General features: G+C 55.1%; 2 protein-coding genes across 4 annotated transcripts in view; one reads left to right on the top strand and one right to left on the bottom strand.

Moving 5' to 3' along the window:
• MARK4 (microtubule affinity regulating kinase 4) overlaps window positions 1-16514 on the bottom strand; it is a 30118-nt gene extending 13604 nt beyond the window's left edge. For both annotated transcript variants that reach the window (XM_040252536.1, XM_040252537.1), the window contains exons 1-9: window positions 16187-16514; window positions 11265-11465; window positions 8698-8751; window positions 8552-8600; window positions 7772-7837; window positions 7595-7665; window positions 6414-6470; window positions 3606-3842; window positions 175-294 (exon numbers count right to left, since the gene is read on the bottom strand). In XM_040252536.1, coding sequence (XP_040108470.1) covers window positions 175-294; window positions 3606-3842; window positions 6414-6470; window positions 7595-7665; window positions 7772-7837; window positions 8552-8600; window positions 8698-8751; window positions 11265-11465; window positions 16187-16237 — 906 coding nt within the window. In that variant the 5' untranslated portion in view covers window positions 16238-16514. The remainder of the gene's footprint in view (window positions 1-174; window positions 295-3605; window positions 3843-6413; window positions 6471-7594; window positions 7666-7771; window positions 7838-8551; window positions 8601-8697; window positions 8752-11264; window positions 11466-16186) is intronic.
• Window positions 16515-20530: 4016 nt separating this feature from the next.
• The window catches only part of EXOC3L2 (exocyst complex component 3 like 2), a 31219-nt gene continuing 24472 nt past the window's right edge, over window positions 20531-27277 (top strand). Inside the window, exons 1-2 of one of the 2 annotated variants that reach the window (XM_040252525.1) lie at window positions 20531-20685; window positions 24772-25310. In XM_040252525.1, the coding sequence (XP_040108459.1) occupies window positions 24788-25310 (523 nt within the window). In that variant the 5' untranslated portion in view covers window positions 20531-20685; window positions 24772-24787. The remainder of the gene's footprint in view (window positions 20686-24771; window positions 25311-27277) is intronic. The other variant, XM_040252524.1, reaches the window with a different exon arrangement.

Here is a 27277-nt window from a genome sequence, read left to right on the forward strand (position 1 = left end):
GGAGTAGGCGAGGCTGTTGGGGGTGGGGGCGGTGGTGTCAGGATGAGTCTAGGAGCCTTTTCCTGGGCTGCCCATCTCCCCTCACCTTCCAGCGGCGGATTGGACAAGGGAGAGGAACCGTGTCAGGCAAGAGGGCTTCAGTGGAAGGGGTGTGGGGCTGGGGACTGAGCTCACCTCGAGAGTACAGCGTTTAGCTGGGTTCAGCACCAAAAATCTCCGCAGGATGCTCTCACAGTCTGTTGACATGTAGAAAGGGACCCGGTACTTCCCTCTGAGGACTCGCTCCCGCAGCTCCTGGGGGGACGGGGTTACTGGGGGAGGGCTCCACCCCACCTCCCCAACCATCTCTCACACACACACACACACACACACACACACACACACACACTTTCTCTTCCTCTTTCTCAATCCCCCGACAGAAGTGACAGGGCCCTAAGTCCTAGCCCTGATGTGATGGGAAAAACCCCACCACTTTCTCTGGACCTCGGTTCCCATCTGTAAAATGGGAACACTGTTACAGATGTAGAAGTTTTCAAACAGGTTTTTTTTTTTAAAAAAAAAAACAAAACAATATAACTTTTCACTTTGAGGAAACCTTACAGAGTGTGTGAGTTCTATGAGCCAGATAAGAGGGGAGGTGGGCCAGTGAGTTGGCCTCTGGGGCCTTAGTTTTCATATCTGTAAAAAGGGACCATAGTGCTCACTTTACAGGCCAGGGTAGGAGTGAGTTTAGAGAAGTGAATGCCTAGTACGAGTCAGGCCCAGAGCAAGTGCTTTTTAAATACTAGGTTTAGGGAACTTCTCCCGTTAACAAGCTGCTTTCCAATGCAGGAGATGCAGGTTTAATCCCTGGTGTGGAAAACTAAGATCCCACATGTCACAGGGCAACTAAGCCCACTTGTTGCAACTAGAAAGCCTGTCCGCTGCAACAACTGAGCCCGCACTGTCTAGAGTCTGCTCTGCAATAAGAGAAGCCCGCGTGCCACAACGAAGACCCGGTGCAGTCAAAAATAAAAGCAAAAGGAAAGACTAGGTTTACAAAGGGGACAAGAGAGAGGCATCCTGCCCGCGCCCCCCACCTGTCTTTCCAAAAAGCTATGAGGCCCTGGCAGTCTCCAAGAATGAACACTGATTTACATGCTGACTCCTCTTTTTTAAGGGCTTTTTAGGAGGGCCCTGCCAAGGCTACAAACGAAAAAAATAAATTCCATGCTCCATGGCATGGCAGACCAGGGGAAGCCCCTACCATCCTGAACAAAGAACGGGGAGAGAGACAAAATGGAGCGGGAGGTGAAGGGAAGAAGGGGTGTCTCTGGGTGGAGCCCTGTGCCAGGGCCTGGGCTGGGAGTTCCCTCCGGGTACTTTCTCCTAACAGGGCAGGATGAGGCCTGGGCCTGGGGAGCCTCCGACACTGCACATTATCACAGCCCGGAGGGTTGTGAATATTTCATAGTGGTAAGCATTGCTTTCAGAGCCCTCATCATGAGCCAGCTGCGTTCTAAGCGCTTCATACGTATGACATCTATGCTCACAAAGAATGCTGTGGAGCAGGGTGATGACGCCCATTTTCCAGATGAAGAAACTGAGGCTCAGAGAGGTTAAGTCACTTGCTCTGGGTTTGTGCAGCCAGAAAGTGGCAGGGCCAGGGTTCAAAGCCAGGCAATCGGGCCCTGGAACTTGTGCTATGTAACCACTGCTCCACACTGCCTCTGTCGTGTAATGCTGCGAAGTAATCAAAGGGACATTGACCCCTCCACCAGGGCAGCTCCCAGGGGTGACACTCTGGCCTGATGCCAAGTCCTGGTGAAGGGCCTCACACACCCAGTCTGGCTGTAAGTGTCCCCACAAGGAGAGGTTCAGAAAGAGACTTATTCAAGGTCACTCAGCAAGGAAATGACAGAGCAGAGATGGCTCCCAGCCACACACCCAGCAAGGCCTGGGGTGCCTGGTGGGGAAACCAGGCCAGCAGGAAGCGACAAGAGCCTGGGTCGGGTGAGATGCTGGCCTGGCCCTTCGGGAAGATCTCCTGATTTCACACTTGGGGCTCAGAAAGATTGTTATCTGATCTCATCAAGTCCTCACATCGCTACTATGAGGCTGGTACTTTAGGGTTCTCACTGAACAGAGGGGGAGACTGAGGCTCGAAGGGGTTGGCTGACTGGCTGACGCCACGGTGACAAGGGGCCCCTCCAACTCATCACTCAGGGCTCTGCTGTCCTGTCCTTGGCAATGACCTCCCCGATCCCCTGACTGCTCCTCACGGCCACTTTGAGCAGGCCTGAGCATTCCTGCTGGAATTTTGGAATTCCCACCCGAAATGCACCACCTGGATCCAATCAGGAGGAAACACTGGGCAACCCAGACCGCGGGAGGCTCTTTCTGCAAGATGACTGGCCTGAACTCATCGCTGCCGGCCGCGGAAGACAAAGAACCGCCGAGGAGCTGTTCCAGATGAAAGGAGAATAAAGAGACAGGACAGCCGAACGCAATGAGGGCGCCCGAGGGGACGCTGGGGCAGGAGAAGAAAAGAGCTGCCAAGGATATTCTTGGGATGGCTGATGAAACCCGAGCGCGGGCCATGGGTCAGAGCTGGGGACTGCATCTGCTCTGGATTTCCTGAGCGTGATCGTGGACGGAAAATGCCCCCGTCTCAGGGGATCCCGGCTGTACGCAACCTTCAGGCAGGGAAGCGATGTGGTGTCTACAGCCGACTCCCATGTGTTCCATCAGGAACTGCAATGGCAGTGACAGCTTGGGCGTATGCAGACACATACATGCAGCACACGTGGCCGCGGGCTGGCAATCAGAGCGTCTCCCGAAAAGAACCACTGTCCTCTGTTCTAGTCTGACTGTCTCTGTTGATCAGCATGTTTCAGAATAAAAAATTCAAAGGGAAAAAAAAAAAGAAACAACCCAACACTACAACTCACCCCACACTTCCCACCCCCTTCTATAGAACTGGCCAGCATCTAATGTGCTATATATTTTGCTTATTATTTTATTTTCTGCCTGGCTCTGTTGCAAGAATGTCAGCATGAGAGAAGGATTTTTTTGTGTGTGTGTGCACCATTCAATGGTTTTTTAGTATATTCACTGAGCTGTTGCAGTCATCACTCAAATCCATTTTGGAACATTTTCATTACCCCCAGGAGAAAACCCTGTCATCCAGCTCCCCGCCGCCTCCCTGTCTTAGGCAACCACTGATCTGCTCTCGGTCTCTGTGATTTGCCTGTTCTGGACACTTCATAGGCGTGGAATCTACCACGGGGGCCTCTAGTGACTGGCTTCTCCCACTCAGCCTGTTTCCAGGGATTGCCTGGGGAGCAGCATGTCTCCTCTGTTCACCCCACGTCTGCAAAACTTAAAATAGAGCCCGACTCATGGACGGTAAACAATAACTATATAAGGAGTGGATGGGTGAGTGAGCAGGATTTGAATCCAAGCTTGCCAGCTGCGAGCCCACTCCTGACCCCCGTCTTGCCTTGAGAACTCGGCCCCGCCCCTCCGGGCCTCTGCAGGGGAGGGATCTGGGGGGTGGGGGCTGTGAAGGCGGGAGACACCCTCCCCAGGGGAGTCAGAGCCCCCGTGCCAGCCCCGCCCAGCACCTTGAGGTTGTGCCCGTCGAAGGGCAGGGAGCCGCTGACGAGCGTGTACAGGATGACACCAAGGCTCCAGATGTCCACCTCCGGCCCGTCGTACTTCTTGCCCTGGAACAGCTCCGGGGCGGCGTACGGGGGGCTCCCGCAAAAGGTGTCCAGCTTCGAGCCCAGCGTGAACTCGTTGCTGAAGCCAAAGTCGGCAATCTTGATATTGGCCTCGGCGTCCAGCAGGAGGTTCTCGGCCTGCCAGGCAAGGAGAGGGCAGAGGGCGGATGTGCGCGGTGCCAGAGCCGGCCAACCTGAAGCAGCCGCGGCCTCGTCCCTTCTTTCCGTGTGACCTCGGGCAGTGACTTGACTTCTCTGCGCCTAGTTTCCTCATCCATATGATAGCGATAATCGGGGTCCCCACCTCACAGGGATGTGTGAGAATTACGTGAGTCAATCCGTGCAAAAGGCCTCAGACAATATCTCACGCCCAGTGAGTGCTACGTAACATGCTTCCCTGGTGGGTCAGCCGTAAAGAACCCGCCTGCCAATGCAGGAGACGTGGGTTCTATCCCTGGTCCAGGAAGATCCCCTGGAGAAGGAAATGGCATCCTGCTACAGCATTCTTGGCTGGGAAATCCCCTGGACAGAGGAGTCTGGCGGGTTAGTCCATGGGGTCGCAAAGAGTCGGACCTGGCTGAGCAACTAAATAACAATAAGCAGTATATGGTTAATGTTGGCTCTTATTCTCCCACGTGGCCCGCAGGGCTGAAGGTCCTCAGGCAATCCCCTGCCCATCTCTGAGTCTCAGTTCACCCAGCAGAAAAAAATGAGGATGGACTGCTCAACACTTATAAAAATGAAAATCATTTCATATAAAACTTATTATGCACCCACTATGCACTGGGCTTTTAGACTATCCTTTATAAAAGTAGCTACATAATAAGGGGCTAAAGTACAGATTCTGGAAGCACCCTAGCTTTGAATCCCAGCTCTACCACTCACTCGCTGTGACTTCAGGTGGATCACCAGCCCTCTCTGTGCCTCGGTTTCTGATGTGTAAACTGAAGGTCATTATAGCACCGGCCTCACAGGCGGTTTTGGGGTTCACTGAAAAGTGCTCATCACAGCACATGGGGCAGAGTCAGCACCCAATAAATACGTTGCATGCTATGTATAGGCTTTTGTCTATTTTTGGTGGCAGGTGTTTGTGTATTTGCCATTTCATAGGAGAGGAAACGAGGCTCAGGGAGAGCATGAACATAGCAGAATTGGAACCCAGAAGAGGCCTGCCATCTCCATAGCCCGAGTGTGGAAGGAGCCTCCAGCATCCGTCTTCCTCTTGTGTGCTGACTACACTTACTGCACAAAAAACCTACCCTTCAGAACGCTGCCAGCGCCTGACCCCTGACAACCTCCGCCCTTCCCCAACCCAGCGTGCGGGGCCTCCTCCTGGTCTCCCTCCCTCCTGGTGGTGCATTTCGGTACCACCCTTCCACACTTCTGACCGGACAAAGGGACAGAACCCGTACAGACACGCACCAAACCTCAATCTAGGGGCACCTCCATCTTGCTCAGGACACTCCCCGTGGTGGCGTCTGAAGCTCCAGAGTTCGGCCCACCCTTACGTCTGGGTTGCTCCTCCTCGCCGGTCCCCTGGGTGCACTAACTGGTTCCCCAAGTCCCCTTTTAGCCACTTCCAGGACCCTCCACCAGGGGGCGCGCCTCCCCCAGACTGTTGGCAATGGCTCACTCACACCCCTGCAGGGCAAACTCACGCCTCTGAGGAGCTTCCTCAGTGGGCTGTGTGGGGATTTCAGCAGCACAGAGGCAGTGTTTCAAACTTCTACAGCAGTTTGACAGAATTTTCTGTTTTTTTTTTTTTTTTTTACTCTATTAATAATCATCTTAAAATCAGGCTTGTATTTTATTTTTTCTTCTATTTTTTTGGTCTCCTTGGGTGGCATACAGAGATCTTAGTTCCCTGACCAAGGATTGAACCTGTGCCCCCTGTGGTGGAAGCATGGAGTTCTAACCACTGGACCACCAGGGACGTTCCTTGGGCTGTACTTTATACATCTCTTTTTCCTTTAACTTTTATTACACTTTACCCAAGCCCCTGTTCACAACGGCCTGGGAGCCGAAACCACTCAAACCAACCCAGTATTCTGTGGTGGAAACCCTGAGAAGCAGTTCCTTAAGTACTTAGCCCAGGGCCTGGGACACAGTGGGTGCTCAAGAAATCACCATCAGGACAACGGACGACCTGATTCGGACCGGACACACGTTTCCTGAGAAAGGAGGTTCTCTCGGGTGGGAGGTGTGCGGCAGAGGCCCTGGGACACACAGCCCAGCCCAGTGGTCGGGAGGAGCAGGGCAGGCCCTGCAGAGTCTCCCGTGCCCACCAGGCACTCGCCCTCCTCTCGAGTTCAAAGATGCCTGTGACTCTGATGCCCTGGAGGCTGTGGGACTCTGGGGCTCTAGGATCTCAATTCTCGAAGCTTCCTGAATGTTCTAAAGTCTCTGGAGACTCTGAGAGTGATGTTCCATACTGTGTGCATTCCAGCGACCTTGCCCGGGACGCATGTAACTGCCCGAGGCCATTTGGGGACACTTTGTTTCTTTCCCCTTTGTTCACTCCTCCTGCCCCCGCCCCACCTGCTCCCCGCTTTGGCTGGCCTTGTTTTTGCCACAGAAGCCTGGGGACAAGTCAAGGGGTTCTGGATGCAGAGGGAGAGCACGAGGAGGAAAGGAAGGGAGATGTGGTGGAGGGTGCGGGGCGCCCGGGGGACTGCAGCGGGCGTCGGCGGGCTGAGCCGGGGGGCTCACCTTCAGGTCCCTATGGACAATGTTTTTCTGGTGACAGTAGTGCACGGCCGACACAATCTGCAGGGGAGGGGAGAAGAGCGGAGGTTGGTTACTTGTGGCCCCCAAACCTCTCAGCCTCCCTCAGAGACCCCAGGAACCTACCCACGACCAAGCTCTGGACTCCAGGCCTCCCCAAGCACAGGCCGTGATGCTGGGTCCCCACCGAGCCCTAACTCTGCCCACTCCCCACCCAGTCACAGCAGGAAATGAAGAGGGCGCTGCCCCGACACACGCCTCCACCCAGAGGAGGAGCTGCCCTCGTGGCAGGGGCATCAGCACCAAGGCCACAGGACCGGCCCCTCCTGACTTTCATGCCGAGAAACACACACGAGAGCATCATACACCCAAACACAGACAGGCAGCCCCGACACACCAGGGCTTACGCCCTGCGCACCCAGCACAGCTGCGTCCAACAGCTGGACAGTCCCAGATCAACATTCTTGCTCAGGTCTCTTCACCCACCAAACCCTCTTCCATACCCGGGCATCCGCACTGCCACGCACCTGGACATCCACACACCTGCTTATCCACCTGCACATCCTGGCGCCATATACCCTCTGGTCCATCAGCCTATATGCCCACCCTTGGGCTCCCTAGCACCTGCTTATATACCTGAGCATCCTCACTGCCACAGAGCTGAAACCACACGCCCTCTTACCCAAACGCCTGGGCACCCATATATATTGTGCCCTCTTACCCACAAACTTAAACCCACGCTTGGGGTTCCTTCACCCATACACCCCAGCTACCATTTCCACTTCTACCCAAAGAGCTACACACCTGTACACCTGGACACCCACACTCCCTTACTCACACACCTCAGCACCCTTGTACCTGCATGCCCTCTTAGGCACACTCCTATACACTGGGCACACCTTCACACTCACACACGGACACTGACCTACCTGGGCACCTTCAGGCTTGGTCCTCTCACCCACCCAGCTAGGCAGCTGCACCCCTCCATGTGGATAGCCTGACACCTGGGCCTCTGCATGCCCATGGCCACCCAACTGTCCACCTTCACCCCCACCCTGACTTAAGCCTCACCCCCCAGGTCCTTCAACAGTCCAGACTCACAATCAGACCCTCATCCCTGGAGACTGGGCGCCCCTCCCAGGCCCGCCCGCAGCCATGACCCTGACCTGTCGGAACTTGGCTCGAGCCTCCTTCTCCTTCATGCGGCCGTGCGACACGAGGTAGTCAAACACTTCTCCTGCAGGGCAGAGGCCGAGTGGGTCAGGCGGGGCATGTCGGGGGGTTGGGGGTGGGGGTGTGGGGAAGCAGCGCAGAGAGCAGGGCGGGGAGGGGAGGGGCCTCACCGGCACTTGCATATTCCATCACCAGGTACAGCGTCTTCTCCGTCTCAATCACCTCGAAGAGCTTCACTGCAACGGCCAGGGGGTGGCGGTAGAGGGGTTAGGCGAGAAGAGACTCCTCACCCTCCACCTGCACTCCGTAACTGCGCATGTGCTGACCACGATACCCCTTACTCAAGAACAGTCAATGGCTCCCTACTGATGGCAAGATTTTTCCAAACTCCCTGACCCCACTTGACCACCGTCTCCACTTCCTCACAAGAATGTCAGTTCTGTGAGGCTGGGGATATGTGCCTGTTTTCTTCACTGCTGGGCCCCAGAGTCTGGCGCATGAGCAGCCACTCAGGGAATACTTACTGAGTACATGAACAGACGGATAAATAAGTGCTGCGGCCACATTCAGGCCAGGCCATATCCTGCTTCTCTGGTACAGACCTCACTCTCCCGGCTCTGACTAATGATAATGACAATGACGATGCTGCTGATGACAATAATCAGAGCGGCTCCCACAGCTCAGCTCTGAACTAAGTGTTCTGAATGCACGATCTTATCCAGTCCTCACAATGACCTTGAAGTAATAAGCCCTCTTATCACCCTCACTCCAGAGGAGGACACTGAGGCTCAGAGAGGTTGAGTGACTCACCCAAGGTCACACAGCCAGGAAGCAAGGATAGAAAACAGGTCCTTCTAACTACTGTAACAGCCAGTTCTCTCTTCCCCTGATTCTCTTTTCCCAAGTGCCCTGATTGGTATCCACTGAGCCCACTCCCTTCCCCTCCTCACCGATGTTGGGGTGGTTAAGGCCCTTCATGATACGGACTTCTCGGAACAGCTGGAAGAAAGGAAAAAAGAGAAAGATGAGGGTGGGGGGTTTCAAGGACCCTCCCCCCCACCTTTCCCCTGCCTTGCTCCCTCTCCCTGGGTCTCACCTTTTGCAGGCTGCTGGGGTTCAGCTGGGTTTTGTCGATGATCTTGATGGCCACCTGGAGATGGAAGAAAGGGGGAAAGGTCAAGGTACCACAGGCCCTCAAGCTCGGAAAGGGTCCCTCATCTAGACACCCTGGTATGTCCTTCCTTTGTCCCCTTTCAGAAACGGTGCTTTACCCAGGCCATTCTTAGTGGATGGGGGCTGGAACCGCAAGGCCTTTGCACACTCTGTTCTCACCATGCCCAGTGCTACTCTTACTTCTGCAGGGAAATATCCCCTATTCCATCACGGGGTCTGGTTGGGGCTGCTCCAGGGGCCTGTCCAGAGTGAGGGTGACCGAGCCCCTGAGGGGGCCCCTTAGTGAGGGCATGTCAGACCATTCACACTGTGGAACAAGAAATAATAACCAGAGCTCACATTTACCAAATAGTCACATGAGCCAGGCCCTGGTCTATGTACTTTAACAATGAGAACCACCTGGCATGTGGGATCTTAGTCCCTCAAGCAGGGATTCAACCTGCACCCTTTGCATTGGAAGCACAGAGTCAGCCACTGGATCACCAGGAAAGTCCCTAAATGAGAACTCTTTGAATCCTCCCAATAACCCCATGAGATTATCCTCATTTTCACAAATGGAGAAACTGAGGCACAGAGCTGTTCCATAATGTGGCCAAGGTTATACAGCTGGGAAGTTTGTGGGCTGGGGTTTGAACTTATGCAGCTTGACAGAATCAGCCTTTTACACTCTTAAAATCTATAGCTAGTTTTGAAAGAGTTTTGGGATGGTCATCATTGGGGAAAAATCAAAATGTTATTGAAGCCTCTTTATACTTATCTTGCAGTTTAGCTAAGTTTTTATTTTGAATTACACATTAAGGTACAGCACTTCAAAAGTCTTAATCCAGCTTAGGTCTTTGATTTTCTCAAAGAGTTTTGGGGTTACCCTCAGTCACCCCAGATCCACTGGATAACAGAACTCTTCCCCTGGGAGGCTCTGTTCCCTAAGAAACCCCTGGAGTCACGTTCAAAACCCACGTGAGGGGAATAATGCACTTTTTGTGGGGGAAGAGGGTCCTTAAGCTTCCTTTATATTTTTACAAATGGGTTTTTAATCTCGACAAGAACTTTTTATGCCAGTATTGAGATGATCATATGGTTTCTGTCCTTGAATCTGTGCATGTGGCAAAGTACATGAATAAATTGTCAATTTGAAAAGAACTGTGCATTCCTCAAATAAACCCAGCTTTGTCACCATGCAGCTTTCTTTAATTGACATGTCAGAGTCTATTTGTTAATATTTTGTTGAAGATTTCTGTACCTATATTCACATGTAAGACTGGCCTACAATTTTATGTCTTACCTGGTTTCACTGTCACTGTTGAACAAGCACATAAAATCTGGCAGCGGAACCTCTTTCTCTAGTCTCTGGAAGTACTGGCATAAAACTGGAATGTCTGGTACAATTTGCCCATAAAACCACTGGGGCCTGGTATCTTTTGTGTGTATGGCATAGACAATGTGAGAGCAGGAGAAACTGCTCCTGTCACTTCTCTAAAATTGAAAGAGGTGTAGAGGGGTCATAAACACACCCACTCTCTTTTATCCCCTACAATGGCAACCCACTCCAGTACTCTTGCCTGGAAAATCCCATGGATGAAGGAGCCTGGTAGGCTGCAGTCCATGGGGTCGCTAGGAGTTGGACACGACTGAGCGACTTCACTTTCACTTTTTACTTTCTTGCATTGGAGAAGGAAATGGCAACCCACTCCACTGTTCTTGCCTGGAGAATCCCAGGGACGGGGGAAGCCTGGTGGGCTGCCGTCTATGGGGTCGCACAGAGTCGGACACGACTGAAGTGACTTAGCAGCAGCAGCAAGTGTGACTTACAGACTCCTCTCCATTTCTGCAACATTATTGCCACACTCAGTGTATATATGCCCACCTTAGAAGGCCAGGTGGGGAGGGTGCCTAAACATGAATAAACCTCTCGCATTCTCAATCAAGATCACTGGAAGACTCCATTGAACCAAAGTCCACCATTAAAACAGGGAGGTGGCCTAGGTGTAGGGGCTTCCCAGGTGACACTAGGGGTAGAGAACCCGCCTGCCAATGTGGGAGATATGAGACCTGGGTTCGATCTCTGGGTGGGGAAGATCCCCTGGAGGAGGACATGGCAACCTACTCCAGTGTCCTCGCCTGTCGAATCCCATGGACAGAGGAGCCTGGCGGGCCACAGTCCACGGGGTTGCAAAGAGATGGACATGACTGAAGCGAGTGAGCACACACGCACGGCCTAGGTTTAGGCACAAGAGCCACATGACTTCGAAGAGACCCTGCATGAGGCTTGCCTGTGATCTGACTGAGACGGTCCCACAATTCCAGGGACGCCCGACACTAGCTCTCTTCTTCTACTTGGGTTGTTCTGGAACAAAAATCGGAGGTGTTCTGAGAGTCAGAGATTTACCTGTGGTCACAAAGCCAAGTGAGGGCCAAGCCTGACCTCCTCCCACCAAGCACCAGGGCTACAGGATTCTGGCCCAAGCCCCGCCCCCCCCCCACCCCACTCACCTCCCGGCCAGTAAGGATGTGGCGGGCCAGCTTGACTTTGGCAAAGTTGCCTTTCCCGATGGTCCTCAGCAGGCGGTAGTTGCCTACGTGGGGCTGCTCCTCGGGACAGGAGGCGATGGAGTTCCGGCAGCGGGCGCCCAGGGAGCGGCTGGACCAGGATGGGCCTTTGTCTGAGGAGCGGCCGCTGCCCAGGGTGCCATGCTGAGCGGGAGAGACGGAGCCTGAGTGGCGGGCAGCGCCCATCCAACCTGCCAGAGGGCTCGGGCGGCTAACTCCAGCCATGGCCTCCGCCCCTCTCAGGGCCCTTTGCAAACCCACACAGGACAGAGGCCTCTGGTTCCCCTCCCCTTCTTTCCAAAAAGACGTCTCTAAGAATAAAGATGCTGGGGCCCCCCAACTCTTAGGCACCTGGGACCCCAGACATCAGCTGTCTTCTTCTTTCCCCTTCCCTGTGATCAGGCTACCCCTGCCTCAACGTCCTTTCCTAGTTACTGGGACCTCCATCAGCTCCAAGATACTTGACTCTAACGCTGCAGTCCTCAACCCCCATGTCTGAACTCAGCCCTCTACCCCAACTCTCACTAATCCCAACTTTCCATATTCTCTATCTCTGTCCCCACCCAGCCCCTCAATTCCATGGCAAACCCATGTATCAACACTTCACTCCCAGTTTCCTGCTCCTAATGTTTTCTTCTGATCCTTACTGCCCCCAGTTCTACTCCAAACACTGTAACTAACCGTCCTTCATTCCACCCTGATACTGTAGGCAACACTGTTAACCTGCCTCCAGTAGGAAACTTTGTTGCCTCCTCCATCAGTCCCCCATGCCCAGCACTGCCCTGTGAAACACCACAGCTCCATCGGCGCCCAGCAGTCTCCCACGCCACACCACAATCTGTCCCTGACGTTCTGTTCCTGCCATCCTGTCCCTCCTGGGCCTCTCCCCCCGCAGGTCACCTGCCTGCTCCTGGCTGCCCTGCCCTCATTGTGAGCCCCAGGGACTGTGCCTCCCTTTCAAAGCTGGGGCCCAGGGTGCGGGAGACAGAGGCCCCAGCCAAGACAGCTCAGCTCAGACCCTATGCTGTCCCTGAGCCCTTCCCAGGGCTGGGGGATGGGACTCAGGAGGACAGGGAACTGAGGAAGAGAGAAGGCGAAATATGCAACAAAGAGGAGGGCCCAGGGCAGCTCCTTGCAGGGACTCTGCCAGGCCACTTAACAGTGATGAGGACCAACATCTAATGAGCACTGGTCATTAGGGCACCATCATCCCCATTTTACAGGTAGGAAAACTGAGGCTCAGGGCTTCCTGGGTGGCTCAGATGGTAAAGAATCTGCCTGCAATGCAGAAGACCTGAGTTCAATATCTTGGTTGGAAAGATCCTTTGGAGAAGGGAATGGCTACCCATTCCAGTATTCTTGTCTGGAGATTTCTGGGACAAAAGAGCCTGAAGGGCTCCTTATAGTCCATGCGATCACAAAGAGTCGGACATGACTGAGTGATTAACACTTTCACTTTCAACTGAGACTCACAGCTGGGACCTGAACCCAGACCGTGTACCCCAGAGTTACGTCTTCCCCTTCGCCACACCATGCTGCCTCATGCTCCTGTCATTTTTATTAAGTTGCCTTTACTATGGGCCAAATCCTGGGCTTCAATGCACCTCATCTGCATTTAATCCCCACAGCAGCCCACTGAGGGTGGCACCAGCACCCCTGTATTCCAGAGGAGAAACTGAGGCTTGTGGTGAGATGCTGCCTTGTCAAGGTCACACGGTTCATTCATAAGAAACAGGGAGGCAATGTTCCCCATGAGGGGCAGAAAGACAGCCGCAGTGCTGGAGGCCTTAGCCGCATGCCTGTGGCCCACTGTGCCATCACCCTGGCCTCCCAGGGGGGCCCGATTACCATCTGCACTCCCTACACGGGGACCCCAGGGCTGAGGCACGGTCAGCACCTTGCCCAAGGTCACAGGGCAGAAGGAGCAGAGTGCCTAGGATTTGAACCCGGCTCTGCACACTCCTGAGCCCCCAGCTCTTTCCCACATCCCCCGCTGGGCCTCCTCCCAGGGAAAGGTGGGAAGGGAGTTGGAGATCCTGGCAGATAACGGCTCTGATTCTCACCCAGATAAGGGCTTGGAGAAGAAACCCCATTAGGTGGCACCAGGGGAGCCAACTGGGGCTGGGCTGGCATTCCACTGAAGGCAGCGTGGCTGAGGGACTGCTGCAAGGGGCCGCTGGGGCAGTGGGTGATAAAGCCCCCCAGGGGCTGGGGGCGGGAGCGAAAATTGGCCAGCACCACCAGCTGGCCCGGCTCCTTCCTGACCGGCTGGCGCCCCAACACTGAGCCTGTTGCTAGGGAACCTCCAGAGGCTGGGTGGTAGGGGGCCTGGAACTTGGACATGACCCCACATGGCTGTCGTCATGGTAGGTGGCGTCATGTCCAGGTGGCAAAGGAGGGGGATATGACCTCAGATTCTAGGAGAGAGGTGACCCTCTGCCAGGACTGACAAGCAGGTCTTACAGACTAGAGTTGGGAGGAGAGGAGAGAATTAACCATCCCCGAATTTCCCCACACATCTGAACAAGAGGAGGAGGAAGTGCTTGTATGAGCCCTGTTTGCTGGATGAGGAAACTGAGGTTCAGAGAGGTGAGGTCACTTGCCTGAGGTCACACAGCTAGGGAGGGACAGAAACTCGATGTGAACTTATGCTTCTCTGGATAACCAAAGTCATTAACAACAACAACAATAATAGCAGCTACAATAGGTCTGGCCCTATGCATCTTACTCACATAATCTCATTGGCTCCTTTTACAACTTCCCTAACAGGGAGGTGCTACCATCTAAATGGTGCTACCATTTAGAGGTGAAGAAACCTCTTAGAGGCTCCAAGCAGGGAATGGGCCTGCAAGCCTGCACAGCAACCAATGACAGCCCTGCACTGAGGAGGCACTGCCGTCCGACTTGCACCCACGGTCACAGCAGCTGCGAACACGTGTAGAGCGCGTCCTGTGTGTCAGGCTTTGCCCCATCATCTTGACTAATCCTCTGAGGAATTCAAGTGATCAGCCCCATTTTGCAGGGCAGGAAACTGAGGTTCAGAAGGCGAGAACCAGCTATCTGAGGTCACACGGCAAAGCGGCTGGCAGAGCCAGGCCTGTGGGCTCCCTGTCACAGCCTGGGGTGACTAGGGGAGCGGTGGTTCTCACTGGAGACTCCAAATCAGAGTCTGGCCTGGAGCATGATGGCAGGTGGCGGCAGTGGGGATGGTGATGAGGGAAAGAGTTTTCTGAGGCAGAGTCCTGTGAGACGAAGGGACAGAAACAAAATTCTCTGGTGGGCATCGAGGGTGAGGGTGGCTGGGGATTGGCAGGGAGCTGGCAGAACACCTTGAGGGGAAAGGGATGAAGAACCCAGCTGGGGAAAAGTCTGGCATTGTTTGGTGGTAGAGTCTTCAGAAGTGCTGAGAGTAATCAGAAATCAGGGAAATGAGGAATAGGGGGATCTCCCTGGGGGGTTGTTCTGGGCTGTGGTGTAGGGGCAGGAGGACCTGGGCATAGTGGGAAGGGTCCAAGCCATGGGACAGTGGAAGTCAGCAGCCAAGGATACCTGAGCCAGGGGCCTGGGTCTTGAGGAAGCTCCTAGAAGTTAAAGAAGAGGGTTTCCAGGAGCAGTCCCTGGAACCAGAGGTCCCGGGGCCTGAAATCCTGGGGAAGGGGCTTCCTGGTCAAATGGTGGATCCAAGGAACAAAGGCTGAGCCTGGTGGGAGGTCAGAGGCCTAGGAACCTGGGGAGAAAGCTTCCAGCGGACAGACCCCAAGAGAAGAAGGCTTAGAGCAGGGCAAGACCAGAAGCTTCAAGCCCAGGAGTCTTCTGGAAGAAAGATCTGGGGCCAGGCCTTGTGAGCTGGGGAAGGGCTCTGACACTGAGGAGGGGCTCCTCTGGGAGGCCAGACCCCCTGGCAAGGAAGAGGGAGGCCCTGGGGGCAGCGGAAGGGATGAGAGCCTGGAGCTCTAAGAGGTGAGGTAGTATCCTGTCAGGAGGGGGGTCACAGGGTTGGGGGCTTGAGGAGGGGGCTTGCCTGAAGCAGAGGAGTTGATACAGGAAGGATGAGGCCTGGAGTCAGACTGGTTCAGGGCCTAGAAATCCGAGACTGAGCTGGGGGGGGCCTGGAAGTTGGAAGCCAAGGTTTCCTGGGAGAGGAAGAGACCAGAGAGGGTCCGGGCGGGGATCTGTGGGGATGGGAAGTGCTGAGGATCCAGAGACAGGGCTGCTTGGAGGATGGGGACCAGGCCTTGGAAGTGGAGAGACCTTGAACAAGCTAGAAAGGGCCCTTGGCCCAGGAAAGGTGGAACTGGCTTCCTGTGAGGGGGTGCCCACAAGAGCTGGGAGCATTCCGGAGGGCCGGAAAGCTGTGGATGAGAAGAGGGGATGATGGGGAGCCCAGCACCCAGATCCAGTCGCGGAAGGCCAGAAGCAGAGGCAGCACGGGGCCAGGCCTCCCTGGGTGGAGGAGCGGGGGCCGGGGCTGGGCCTTGGGGTCAGGAGCCCGGCAAATCCGGGAGGGGGCCAGCTGTCGGATGCAGGCGACCTGGAGGGGAATGGGCTTAAGGACACGCCGGAGAAGGGAGGGGCTCTTGCCAGGCAGGGGAGGGGGCTTCCTGGAGAGAAGAGACCCAAGCGGAAGCGGTCTGCAGAGGGACAAGAGAGGGGTCCCGCGAGAGGGGCGCCCCCAGGGGTCGGGCTGGGCTGAGGAGTGAGTGGGGGAGGGTCGAGAGGCCTGGAAGTCCGGGCGAGGGGCCGGGGGGTGCCGGGCCGCGCCGGGAAAACGAAGGTAGGGGCTTGTGTGGCCAGGGGCACAGCAGGGCGAGGGGTTCCGCGGCAAGACCCGGCCGGGGCTCCCCAAGGGGCCGGGCCCCACTCACCGTGTCCGAGTTCCGATCGTTGCCCGGGGCTAGCGCCGTCCGCGAAGACATCTTCTCCGAGTCCCGGGGGACTGGGCGGCCGGGTCGGGGGGGGCGGGGGTCCCGGGGTCCCCTGTATTCCCCTCCCCCCCCGCCGGCCTGGGGACGCGAGCTCAAAAGCTGGGCGCTGCGGACACCCGGGTTCGCACCGTGGGAGAGGGGGCAGGGCGGGGGAGGGAAAGGGATGCCGAGGGTCCTAGTGGCCCCGAACGGCGGGGGCCCGGGGCGCCATGGGGGCGGCGGGCAGGCGGGAGGGCGGGGGCCGGGGAGGGGGCGCGGAGCCGGCCCGGGCGGCGGCGGAGGGAGGCGGCGGAGGGGCCGGGGAGGAAGGGACGTCAGGGGGCGGGGCGCGCGGGGCGGGGCCGCAGAGACCCCGCCCCCCGCCGCCGGCACTTAAAGGCGCAGGCCGGGGCTGGCCGGGCGCTCTCGGGGCGGAGGCACGTCTGGGCGCGTCGGCTCGGAGCAGGTTCTCACCGGAGAGCAGAGACTCACCGGAAGAGGAGTGAGAAGCGCCAAGGCACGGCGCCAGAGACGCAGAGAAAGATACTGAGAGGCGCAGAGACGGGGAGGCTCAGGAAGAGAGAGACAAAGAGACACAAAGAGATAGAGAGACAGGGGTAGCGAGAAACACAGAGACACAAAGAGATGAACAGGCAGCCAGACAACGGAGCGGCCAAGACAGAAAGGCAGAACGAGGGAGAAACGCTAGGAGAGACACAGACAGGCAGGGTGAGAGACGCAGAGACACAGAGAGCGACAGAGACTGATGGATCCACGCACAGAGACAGAAGGCGGGACGGAGGTGCACAGACCTGAGAAGAGAATGGAGACAAAGAGGCAGGACTGACGGAGAAGCCCTCAAAGGCAACAGCCAGGCCGGCGGCGCTTCCCTGTTCTCCCTCCCAGCCCCGCCTCCTCCCCAGTCCAGGAAGCTCTGGGGACCGCGGGCTAAGGATGCTTGGGGGGACGGTGTCTGGGCGGAGCCACTGAGGAAGGGTGACCAACCTCTCTAGCAATGCTGCCTCCCACCTCCCAGAAAACTCCAGACCCCAAGGTTGTGGGTTGCAGTCTCCTTTCCTTTGCAACCCAGTTGGGGTCTCCAGACTCTCTGTGTCCAGCTTTGGCACTCAGGACAGGCACTGGCTCTTTCTGGGCCTCAGTTTCACACTTCTATAAAGGGAGGGGGAGGAGCTGCGTGTTGCCTTCCTAGCAGGGCTGAAGTAGGTGCAAAAGAACCTGGTGCAAGTATTCTGCTAGGCAAACTGAGACCAGAGAGCTCAAGGGCTTTGCTGAGATCACACAGTGCCGTGGGGGCCACGCATCCCCTCTAGACTAGGGTGGAATGAAAGGAAGAGGGACATTGCCCTGGCCTGGGATTCAGCCCTTGCATGGGATCTATGTCTGTTTGAACGTCTTCCTGAACCTCAGTTTCCTTTTCTAAAAAACTGGTTTGACAATAATAGCACCCTGCTGGAGCCAGCTCAGCAAGCTGGTTGTTGAACTCTCAGGGATTTGGGAGCTGGTTGTTAAACAGTCATTATTAAAAATTAAATTATGAAAACATACAATGAAATAAATTATATTTAAAGCAAAGATAATAGTCATCACGTCCTAATTTTTTTACATTTGGTTCTTACGTGTGATCCTGAGGTTATTTACATCTATTGTATTCTGTTACAGTGAAACTGCTATGTAAGGGGTAACTGCACATCTCTTTTCCCCCAAAGGCTTTCAATGTTGACCCCCTGGTAGCCTGGAATTAGCCATGGTGGGAATATTTACACCATGGAAATTGGCACATGCTACAAAGAAAGGCTTTCCGCCCTCACTTGGCAGAGGGCTGGTTGTAACATATTGACCTGTATATCACTGCTTGATACTATCAGCTACATCTACTCACAGAGGCTTCCTCTGTGCCAGGCTCTGAGCACTTCATCCTTTCTGCTACAGTGTGAGATTGGACCATCATTGTCACCCCCGCTTACAGAGGAAAATCCATATGCTGAAGTCCACACAGCTGGTAAGCAGCAGGGCTGAGGTTTGAACACAAGCGTCACCAAACTCCACAAGGTAGGCTCTTGTCCACTATGGCTTCCTGTCTCTGGAAAGTAAAAGTAGCAGCCCAGCTCTGTGACAAATTAATGAGACTATGGAAGGAAAGCAGTTCTTGCGGGAACAGATTAGAATTTCTTAAATGGGTGATATTATTATTTTCAACAAATGGAGCATGAGGAGTCTCAGGGATGGTGGGAGGCAGAGAGGGAGGAGCTCAGAATGTTGTTCTGGAAGCTTTGGGATCCCAAGGTTTCTGCGGGATGAGGGGTGGGGTCTTGGGAATGGGATAGAGGCTGAATCCGCCCAATCCTTTCCAAGCCCTAACGCTGACAGCTGCAGTTCTCCGAAACACCACACGAGGGCAGAAGATCGCCTCCCTACACAGGTTGCCCACCACTCTTCAGGGCTCACCCTGGCTCCTTAGTTCCCAGGATGGTCCCCACCTCATTTCCCAGATGGGGAAACTGAGGCTTAAAGAGGGGAGGCTGTGGCATGGATGACCTTAAAAAGTTATGCTCATCAAAAGAAGCATACAAAAGACCATTTACTGTATAATTCCATTTATAAAAAATGGGCTTTCCAGGTGGCTCAGTTGTATAGGAATCTGTCTGCCGATGCAGGAGATGAGGGTTTGATCCCTGGGTCGAGAAGATTTCCTGGAGAAGGAAATGGCAACCCATTCTGGTATTCTTGCCTGGGAAATTCCATGGATAGAGGAGCCTGGAGGGCTACAGTCCACGGGGTTGTAAAGAGTTGGATACAACTTCACAACTAAACAACAACAAATTTATGTGAAATATCCTGAACAGGTAAATCTATAGTGATGGAAAGTAGATTCAGGGTTGCCAAAGGCTGGGGGGAGAGTGCAGTAAGGAACGACTAGAAAAGGTTTTAGGATTTAAGGATTTCTTTTTGGGGTGGTGAAAATGCTTTGGAATTAGATGGTGGGGATGGTTGCCACAACCTTGTGAATATACCAAAAACCATTGACATATGCTTTAAAAGGGTGAATTTTATGGTGTAAGAATTACAGCTCAATAAAAAATTAAGTTAAAAAAGAGGGAGAGATCCAGCAGTGTCCATGGCCCATAACAGATGCTTGGTTCCAGCCCGGCCTGCCTTCTCATTGTCATGGGTCCACACTGACTTGGGGAGGACAAAGCCTGTTTCTCCCCTTGCCTTCTTGGCCACCAAATCAGCCCCTCCCCCGGGGCCCTCTGCTGACAAATCCAGTCCTTGAGTGGAGGCCTTCAGACCTTGGAATCTTAACCCCTGATGCACTTATCCCAACCTACTGTCCACAGAGCCAGCACTGGGGCTAGGGGAGGAGTGATCCCTGAGCCCAGCTCCTGTCCCTAATGTCAACCCTACCTCACCCCAACCCCAATCGAGCTGAGGCCAGTGATCATTCTCTCAGGCCCAACACCTGGGATACTATGCCTGGGAACCCAAAGGGCCACCTAAGCCTAAAACCCAGCCTTGAAAGTAACCCTAATCCTGCATCTCACTCCGTCCAACCCCCAACCCATTTCTAGCCCCAACCCATCTGCCGTCTTCATCCACAACCTCCCATCCTTAGCGCTGCTCTATCCCCACTGGTGCATTCCGTTAACAGATCTTTACTGAGCACCTGCTATGTGCCAGGCATGTATTTAGAGTTATCACGATGAACACAGCAAGCAAAATCTGCATTGAATTTACGTTTGATTGGGACAGTCAGAAAATCCACCAGGGAGAAAGAGGGATATTTGATCATTTCAGGTTGTAGAAAGTGCGCTAAAGGAACTGACAAATCAGAGCAATGTCTCTGGGGAGCGGGGAGAGTACAGGGCGGGCAGAGGTGCTTTTGCTGGTCGGGAACCTCTCCTTGGAGGAAAGGACGCTGGAGCTGTGACCTGGGTAATAATGAGAAGGCTGGCGTATGGAGACCTGGAGACAGGGGCTTTTAGGCAGAGAGAACCACGGAAGCAAAGCCCTGCCTAGGGCCACCCCCTGAGGCCTCCAACCAGCCCCTGGTCCCAGCAGAACCTTCCTCCGTGTCTTTACCCCAGAGCGGGGGAACCCAGGAGAGAACTTCGGGGCCCACAGCCAGCATGGGGTGTCTCCGAGGGGGGTACCCAGGAGGGTGTTGTCACCTTGGGAGGTGTGAAGAGCAGACTAGGGGGGTGGCCAATTCCGGTCCGGGTGGATGAATGTGGGGCCTGACCGCAGCCCAACACAGCCTGGCCTAAAAGGGCAGACAGATAACAAGTCCTTCCCGCCCCTGGCCCCAGAGAGGGAGGGGTTTCCTGACAGGAAATTGACCTCCTCTAACCCCCCCTCCTCAGATCCAAGCTCTTGGCAGTCCTGGCTGAAGGAGCCTCAACACAGGACAGCAGCCGAGACAGAGAGACACCGACGAGGAGGTGAGTGTGCAGGAGGAGGGAGTCACGCGCCCCGCGCCTCTGAATTCGGCGCTGGACCATAATTGGGGAGAGCGCGTCCCCTGAAGCCAGGAGAGTCTGGGGGCAAAGAGAAACTCTAGGGCCTGACCTGGTGGGGGGCGGTGTCAGCCAGCAAGAGGGGCAGCAGGAGGAGCAGGGTGCAGGGCACGCCGTGGGGACTCTGTCGATCCAGGCTGCCAGGGAGCCACGGAGAGCTCGGAAGCACCAGGGGAGAGGAGAGACACGGTGTCACTGGGTCGGTGTCATTGGGTCGGAAGTGCTCTGAGTTCAGGTGGGAAGGCTGAGGCCAGAGGGGGATGGGCGGTCTGCTCCGTCCCCAGGAGAGGGGGTCCCAGAGATGGGAGCGGTGACCAGGGTTGGGATGGAGATAGAGCAGGAGGCGGGATGAAGCTGGGATTGAAGATGTAGGTGAACCTGGAACAGGCCGGGCTGGTGCCGGAGTTGTTTGCGGGCAGGGTCTGGATTGGGGTTGTGTAGGACACAGCTGGTCAGGGCAGTTCCCTGATCACAGGCATGGGACTGGAGGTGATAACTTCTGCAAACAGGCCGGCCGGCCTGCAAAAGGTTCGGGGCATTGGGGAAAGGCTGGTAGCAAGGAAGAGGAGGAGGAGCCCAAAGAGGGAAGCTCTGGTGGCCAAGACATCCTGCGGGGGGCACAAAGCCTGGGGGGCTTGAGGGATCCCTCGGAAGTGAGTCAGGGGCCGGCACCCGGAGGCCGACGAGGGGGCTGGAGGGGGCAGGATGTTGGAGTCAGGTTGCAGAGGTAGGTGCTGGAGCCAGGAAGGGGAAAGACGTCGGGGTCAGTTTTGGGAAAATGTTGCAGACAGGTCTGAGGATGTTGGAAATTATTTGGGGGGGAGGGGTCCCAGTTTAGGGGTGGATGTGGGAGCTGGCGTGGAAATGTCAAATCTTGTTTGGGTGAAAAAAGATCTAGTTTGAGTGGTGTTGACTTCTGTTGGAGGGAAATCAAAGGCCCCTGTTTTGAGGGGGAGGGGGAGTTTTTTGCTGGTGGAGGAATGATGGAGCCAGTTCTAGGGAATGACAGAGCCATTTTGGAGATGAGGCCTGTGGAGACCAGCTTGGAAGATGAAAGAGAATCAGTATGTGGGGTGTGTGCATGCTTGCGTGTGTGTGTGTGTGTGTGTGTGTGTGTGTGTGTGTGTGTGTGTAGGGGCTGGCACCAATTGCTCATAGCCACAGGGGTTCCAGGCAAGGGTTGCCATGGTGACTGCCTCTGGGGTTGAGGGGGAATCGGGGACCATGGAGACTACAGAGAGGCTAGGATGGTGTTTTGAGGAACAGGAGGCTTGAGAGACAACAGCTAAGGTCTGGAGGCTGAAGTCAGGAAGGAAAGAAGTGGGGTCACCACCAGCAAAGGAGAGGCTTGTGCCCACAGCCCAGCCAACTCAGGGCCCCTTCAGCATCGGCTTCCTCCCAGTGCCCCCACGCCCCCCCACACCCAGTGCCCCATCTAGACCCTCTCCTTAGCCTGCTCCGACCCTGTCCTGGTTGAAAGCAACCATGTGTCTGGCCAGAGGAGGATGTGGGCACCTCTGATACTTCACACATTTTGTCATAGTTGCGCAGTGGGATACGGTAGGCAGCGCTAATTAGATCCACAGAGACAGGCGTGGACAAATCTCACATGTAAGATGTGAGGAAAGAAGAAAGCAAGCTGCAGGGACACATGTAGTAGGATAGTGTTTATAGAGAGTTTGAAACCACGCAAAACAATATGATATTTCTGGGTGCTAGTCTGGGTAGGCAAAGGGATGGCTTTCCTTGGGAGAGGGCTAGAGCGGGCGGGATGAGGGAGGGGTGTAGGAGGCTTCAGTGCCTTTGCAACGCTTGAGTCTTAGTTCCCTGACCTGTGTCTAACCTATGCCCTTGGCGGGGAAAGCGCAGAGTCCTAACCACTGGTACATGCTAAAGCACTTCAGTTGTGTCCAGCCCTTTGCGACCCTATGGACTGTAGCCTATTAGGCTCCTCTATCCATGGGATTCTCCAGGCATAATACTGGAGTGGGTTGCCATGCCCTCCTCGGGGGGATCTTCCCGACCCAGGGGTCAAACCTGCATCACTCACATCTCCTGCGTGGTCAAGCGGGTTCTTTACCACTAGCGCCACCTGGGAAGCCCCCTAACCACTGGACCACCAGGGAATGCTCTGCAATGCTTATTTCTTTAGAAAACAAAAAACTGAACCCAAGAGAGCATATATTTGCATTAGATGCAGCTAGGATCCTAAGCACAAGGGTGTTTAGTAACTTTGTTTTCTATACTTTTCTGAATGTTTGGACTATTTCATTGTTTTCAAAAGTGCCCTTCCGGAACTTCCCCAGCAGTTCAGCGGTTAAGACTCTGCCTTCCAATGCAGGGGGTGTGGGTTCAATCCTTGGTTGGGGAACTGAGGTCCCACACATGGCCAAAAGTTAAAACAAAGGAAAAAGAACCCTTCACGGCTCCTCGGTACCCTCGGGAGAAAGCTCAGGCCCTTCCTTATGACTTTTGAGGCCCTGCCTAGCCTGCTTCTTGCTGACCTCTCCAACTTGACTTATCATTCTTCCTCCCCCACGAGAAATGAAGTCCTTGCCCCCTTCCTTTGTTTCCTGTTTGGCCCCCATTCATTCCCAGAGTGCCTGCTCTGGGAGCTGAGGACACAGTGGTGACCCAGACAGTCCTGACTCAGCCCTCTTGGGGCTCACAGACCCAACCCCAGAAAGCAATGACCCAGAGTGGGAATATCAAGGAGGGGAGCACCTGATTCAGCCTGGGTATCCTGGAGAGCTTCCTGGAGGCAGCAACATCTGAGCTGGGTCTCAAAGCCTGAATGGACTATGGAGAACAGAGTTCCATGTAGAAGCAGATGTTGAAGCCCAGAGGAGCCTGGAGGAAGAAGGAGGAAAATGTGGGATAATGCTGATGAGGGATACAGCTGGCCAGCTTGAATTTTGTCCTGAGGGCACTGGGGAGCCATGGAGGGTTAAGAGAAGGGGAGGGGCGGGTTCGAGCCCTAACAAGGTCCTCAAAGGTGCACTGGAGGACTAGAGGGTAGAGATCAGGGAGGAGGCTGAAGTAGAGAAGCAGGAGGGGGCTTGGACTAGGGTAGGAGCCATGAAGAGGGAGGAGACAGGGATGTAGGAGATGGAATGGGCCAGACTCTAGAAGCTCAGAGACTGGGTCTGCCTTGGCCACCGCTGTGTCCTCAGTGCCTGCACAGGGCTGGACTGATACAAATACCTAATAAGTGTGTGTGTGTGTGTATACATGTGTGCATGTACGTGTGTGTGTGGTAAAATCTGTACAACATTAAATTTACCATATTAGCCATTTTAAAGTGTAGAGTTCAGTGGCATCTCATGCATTCACAAGGGTGGTCAAACGTCACCACGAATCCCAGAGCATCTCCATCCCTCTAAGAGGAACCCTGCGCCCATTAAGTGGCCAGGCCCCAGCCCCTTTCTCCCAGTCACTGGCAACCACTAATCTTTCTGTCTCTATGGATTTGCTTGTTCTGGATCTTTCCCAGTAAGAGTTTGCTGGAGGAATGAATGGGGTAGAGGTGACAGGAGTACTGACTGGATGGGGAGGAGACGAAGGTGCCCGAGAGTGTGAACAGCATGCCTAGGTAGATGGTGGGGTGCGGTCTGGGTCCCCATGTAGGAGGGGACCTTCCCCTCTCAGCCTGTTTTCTCCTGGAATAGGAGGGTCCCAGGGCAGGAGTGAGGTAGGGGAAGGGTCTGAACTCTATTGCTCCAGGGAAAGAGCCCAGGATCTAGAATCAGACAGGCCTGGGTCTGGATCCCAGCTTTGTCCCTGAATCACCATGGGACGTTAGGCCCTTATGAGCCTCAGCTTCCTCATCTGCAAAATGGGCATAGTGACGGTGCTCAGCACAGGAAGCTGTGCAGATTCTGGGGGTGTGTAAGTGCTCAGCCCAGTGCTTGGCACACATGCTTCAAAGTGCTGGGGACACAAAGGCTCTGTCGTCAGTGCCACCCACCACCAACAATACTGATGGGCCATTTCCACCCCTCCCGCCCCCAGGCCCTCTCCGGTCAAAATGCCCATCCTCAAGAGTCTAGGGATGGCAGACTCTAAGGTGCCCCGGGCAGGGACACTGCCTCTGAGGTCCTCTCGGAACCCCTTTGAGGAAGTCTCCGGACTGGAAGAAGAGGAGGCTGCGGAGCTGGGGGCTCTGCCCAATGGAACGTCATGCCGTCGTCGAGCCACCCTGGAGAAGCTGGCAGGCCTGTCCCCCTTCCGGCTGGGCAAAACCCCTGGCCGGCAGGCGGGCAGCCCCAGGGATGGGCAGCCTCGCTCTTTCCTGGGCCGGGTGCTGTTGCCAGGGATTCGCAGGAGCTCAGCAGACTTCGGCCTCCTGGCCAGGCTTCACGGGAGCCGAGCCCAGGGCGAGGAGGAGGCGGCTGGAGAGGCTGCGCGGAGACTGGCCTTCCTGAAACTGGGGCGTGGGCCCAAGCCCCTGCGGGCATCACTGGCTGAGAGGGTGGTGCCCGCAGGCGAGGCGGCTCCCGAGCCCCCGCCCAAGGTCCCAGAGCCCCCGAAGGCGCAAGAGCCCTTATCAGGTGAGTTGGGAGCCCTGGCTCAGACCTGAGGAGCCAGTATCTCTACCTGTGGCATCATTGCCATTCACGTCTCCAGTTTTCCATCCGCCCGCCTCCTGGACAGGGCCAGCCCGTCCCTCCTGTGGTCCTAATCTCCATCATCAAGCTCCAGCTTCAGCCCCATCTCCACCCCCAGCCCCAGTCTGTCCCTTTCTCCACCTGCCACCTTCAACCTTGCCCCGTGGTCCAACAACAATCAAATCACCAACTCTGGTCTCATCTCCTCCAACGCCCTCCCTGCCTGCAATATCAGTCCTCTTTCCCTTACTCCCCTCAAATTCAGCCTCAATCCCATCTTCAAAGTATCCACATTTGACCTTGACCTTAAACCCCTCCCTAACCTCCACAGTCCACCCTATTCCCATCCTTAGCCCTAATTCTGGCCCCAAACTCCAACCCCCACCTCAACCTCCTCCTTCATCATCAATCTCTTCTCTTCTTCCATCCCACTCTGAACCCCAACCCTAACTCCACCCCAATCCTAAGCCCCCAGCCCCAGCCTCCACCTTCAGCTTCATCTCTACTTCCACTTATACCCAAGTTTCATCTTCAAGCTCAGCCCCATGCCTGATGTCCCCCTCCATCTCCCGGCTACATCCCTCCAAACCCATCACCACCTGGGTTAGTTTTCTGTTAGTACACAGACTGGCTGACTGAAGACCACAGACGTTTATTCTCTTGCAGCTGAAGAGGTCTGAAATCGAGGTGTTGACAGGACCACGCCCACCCTGAGGCCTGCCTGGCCTCTGCCACCTTCTGGCACTCCGCTAGCTGCATCCCTCCCGCCTTCCATCCGCCTGTGGCCTTCTCCATCTTCACCTCATCTTCTCCTCTGTGCCTGTCAGTCTTGGTGTCCAAATGTCCCTTCTTACAAAGACGACAGTCACACAGGATCAGGGCCCACCCTGTTATCCCATTTTAACTTGATGACCTCTGCAAATGATTTGTTTCCAAATAAGATCCCATTCTGATGTATTAAGGGTTAGGGCTTCATATATCTTTTTTTTTTTTTTTTCTGAGGTTGGAGGGGGGACAAACACAATTCAACTCACAACACCATTTTAGCTATATCCTCAACCCCAGCTGTACCCCAAACCCCAATGTCTTCCTTGGTGCCTTTCTGGTTTCCAGTCACACTTATTCCAAACCCATCACCCGTCCTCCACCCTGAGACACATCCACACGCTTATTCTCAACCCATCCCTTTTTCCAAATGCCATCTTTAACCTGAGAGCTATGCCCAACACCATGACAGCTGCCAAGCGGTCCAGTCCCTTGCCACGGCCCGTTCCTCTCCTCTTATCCCACCGCTCAATCCCGTCCCTGTGTGCAACTCTTTCCCCTCTTCCATCTCACTCCCACCTCCCAACCCCAGGTCTATCTCAGTGTCCCCCTTCAACCCCACTCACCCCCCCCAACTTCCTGGTTCAGGAAGTCACATTCCCAGCCCCAGTTTTCAACCTTAACCCAAACTCATCCTCTCAGTCCCAATCCTAACCACCCACTTCCAGCCTCCAACTTCAACTCTCCGCATTCCTAACCCCAGTTCACCTCCAGGCTTCTTCAAACTCACCTCCTTCTTTCCATCCTCACCATTGCCTCAACTCATCCCCAGCCCCATCCTTACCCCAAGGCCAGACACCATCCTCAACTCTTTCCCCACCTCCCTCTTCAGATTGCAGCACCACCCTAGCTCTCCTGAACGCCCACATCCCAACCCCCACCTTCACCCCATCCTCATAACCCCAACCCTGTCCCAATCCCCACCTTCATCCAATCCCACCCCCCGGCCCTGTCTCTATTCCCCGACCCTCACCCCTGGCCTCCCCCCACGGACAGCCCTTGCTGCCCCAGCACCGGAGTCCCTTTCTCCATCCTCTGATGCCTTCCACATCCTGCATCAGAGGCTATTTCAGCCTGGCGCCCTA

Source organism: Oryx dammah, unplaced genomic scaffold, assembly GCF_014754425.2.
Source record: "Oryx dammah isolate SB20612 unplaced genomic scaffold, SCBI_Odam_1.1 HiC_scaffold_13, whole genome shotgun sequence".
NCBI classification, from domain to species: Eukaryota; Metazoa; Chordata; class Mammalia; order Artiodactyla; family Bovidae; genus Oryx; species Oryx dammah.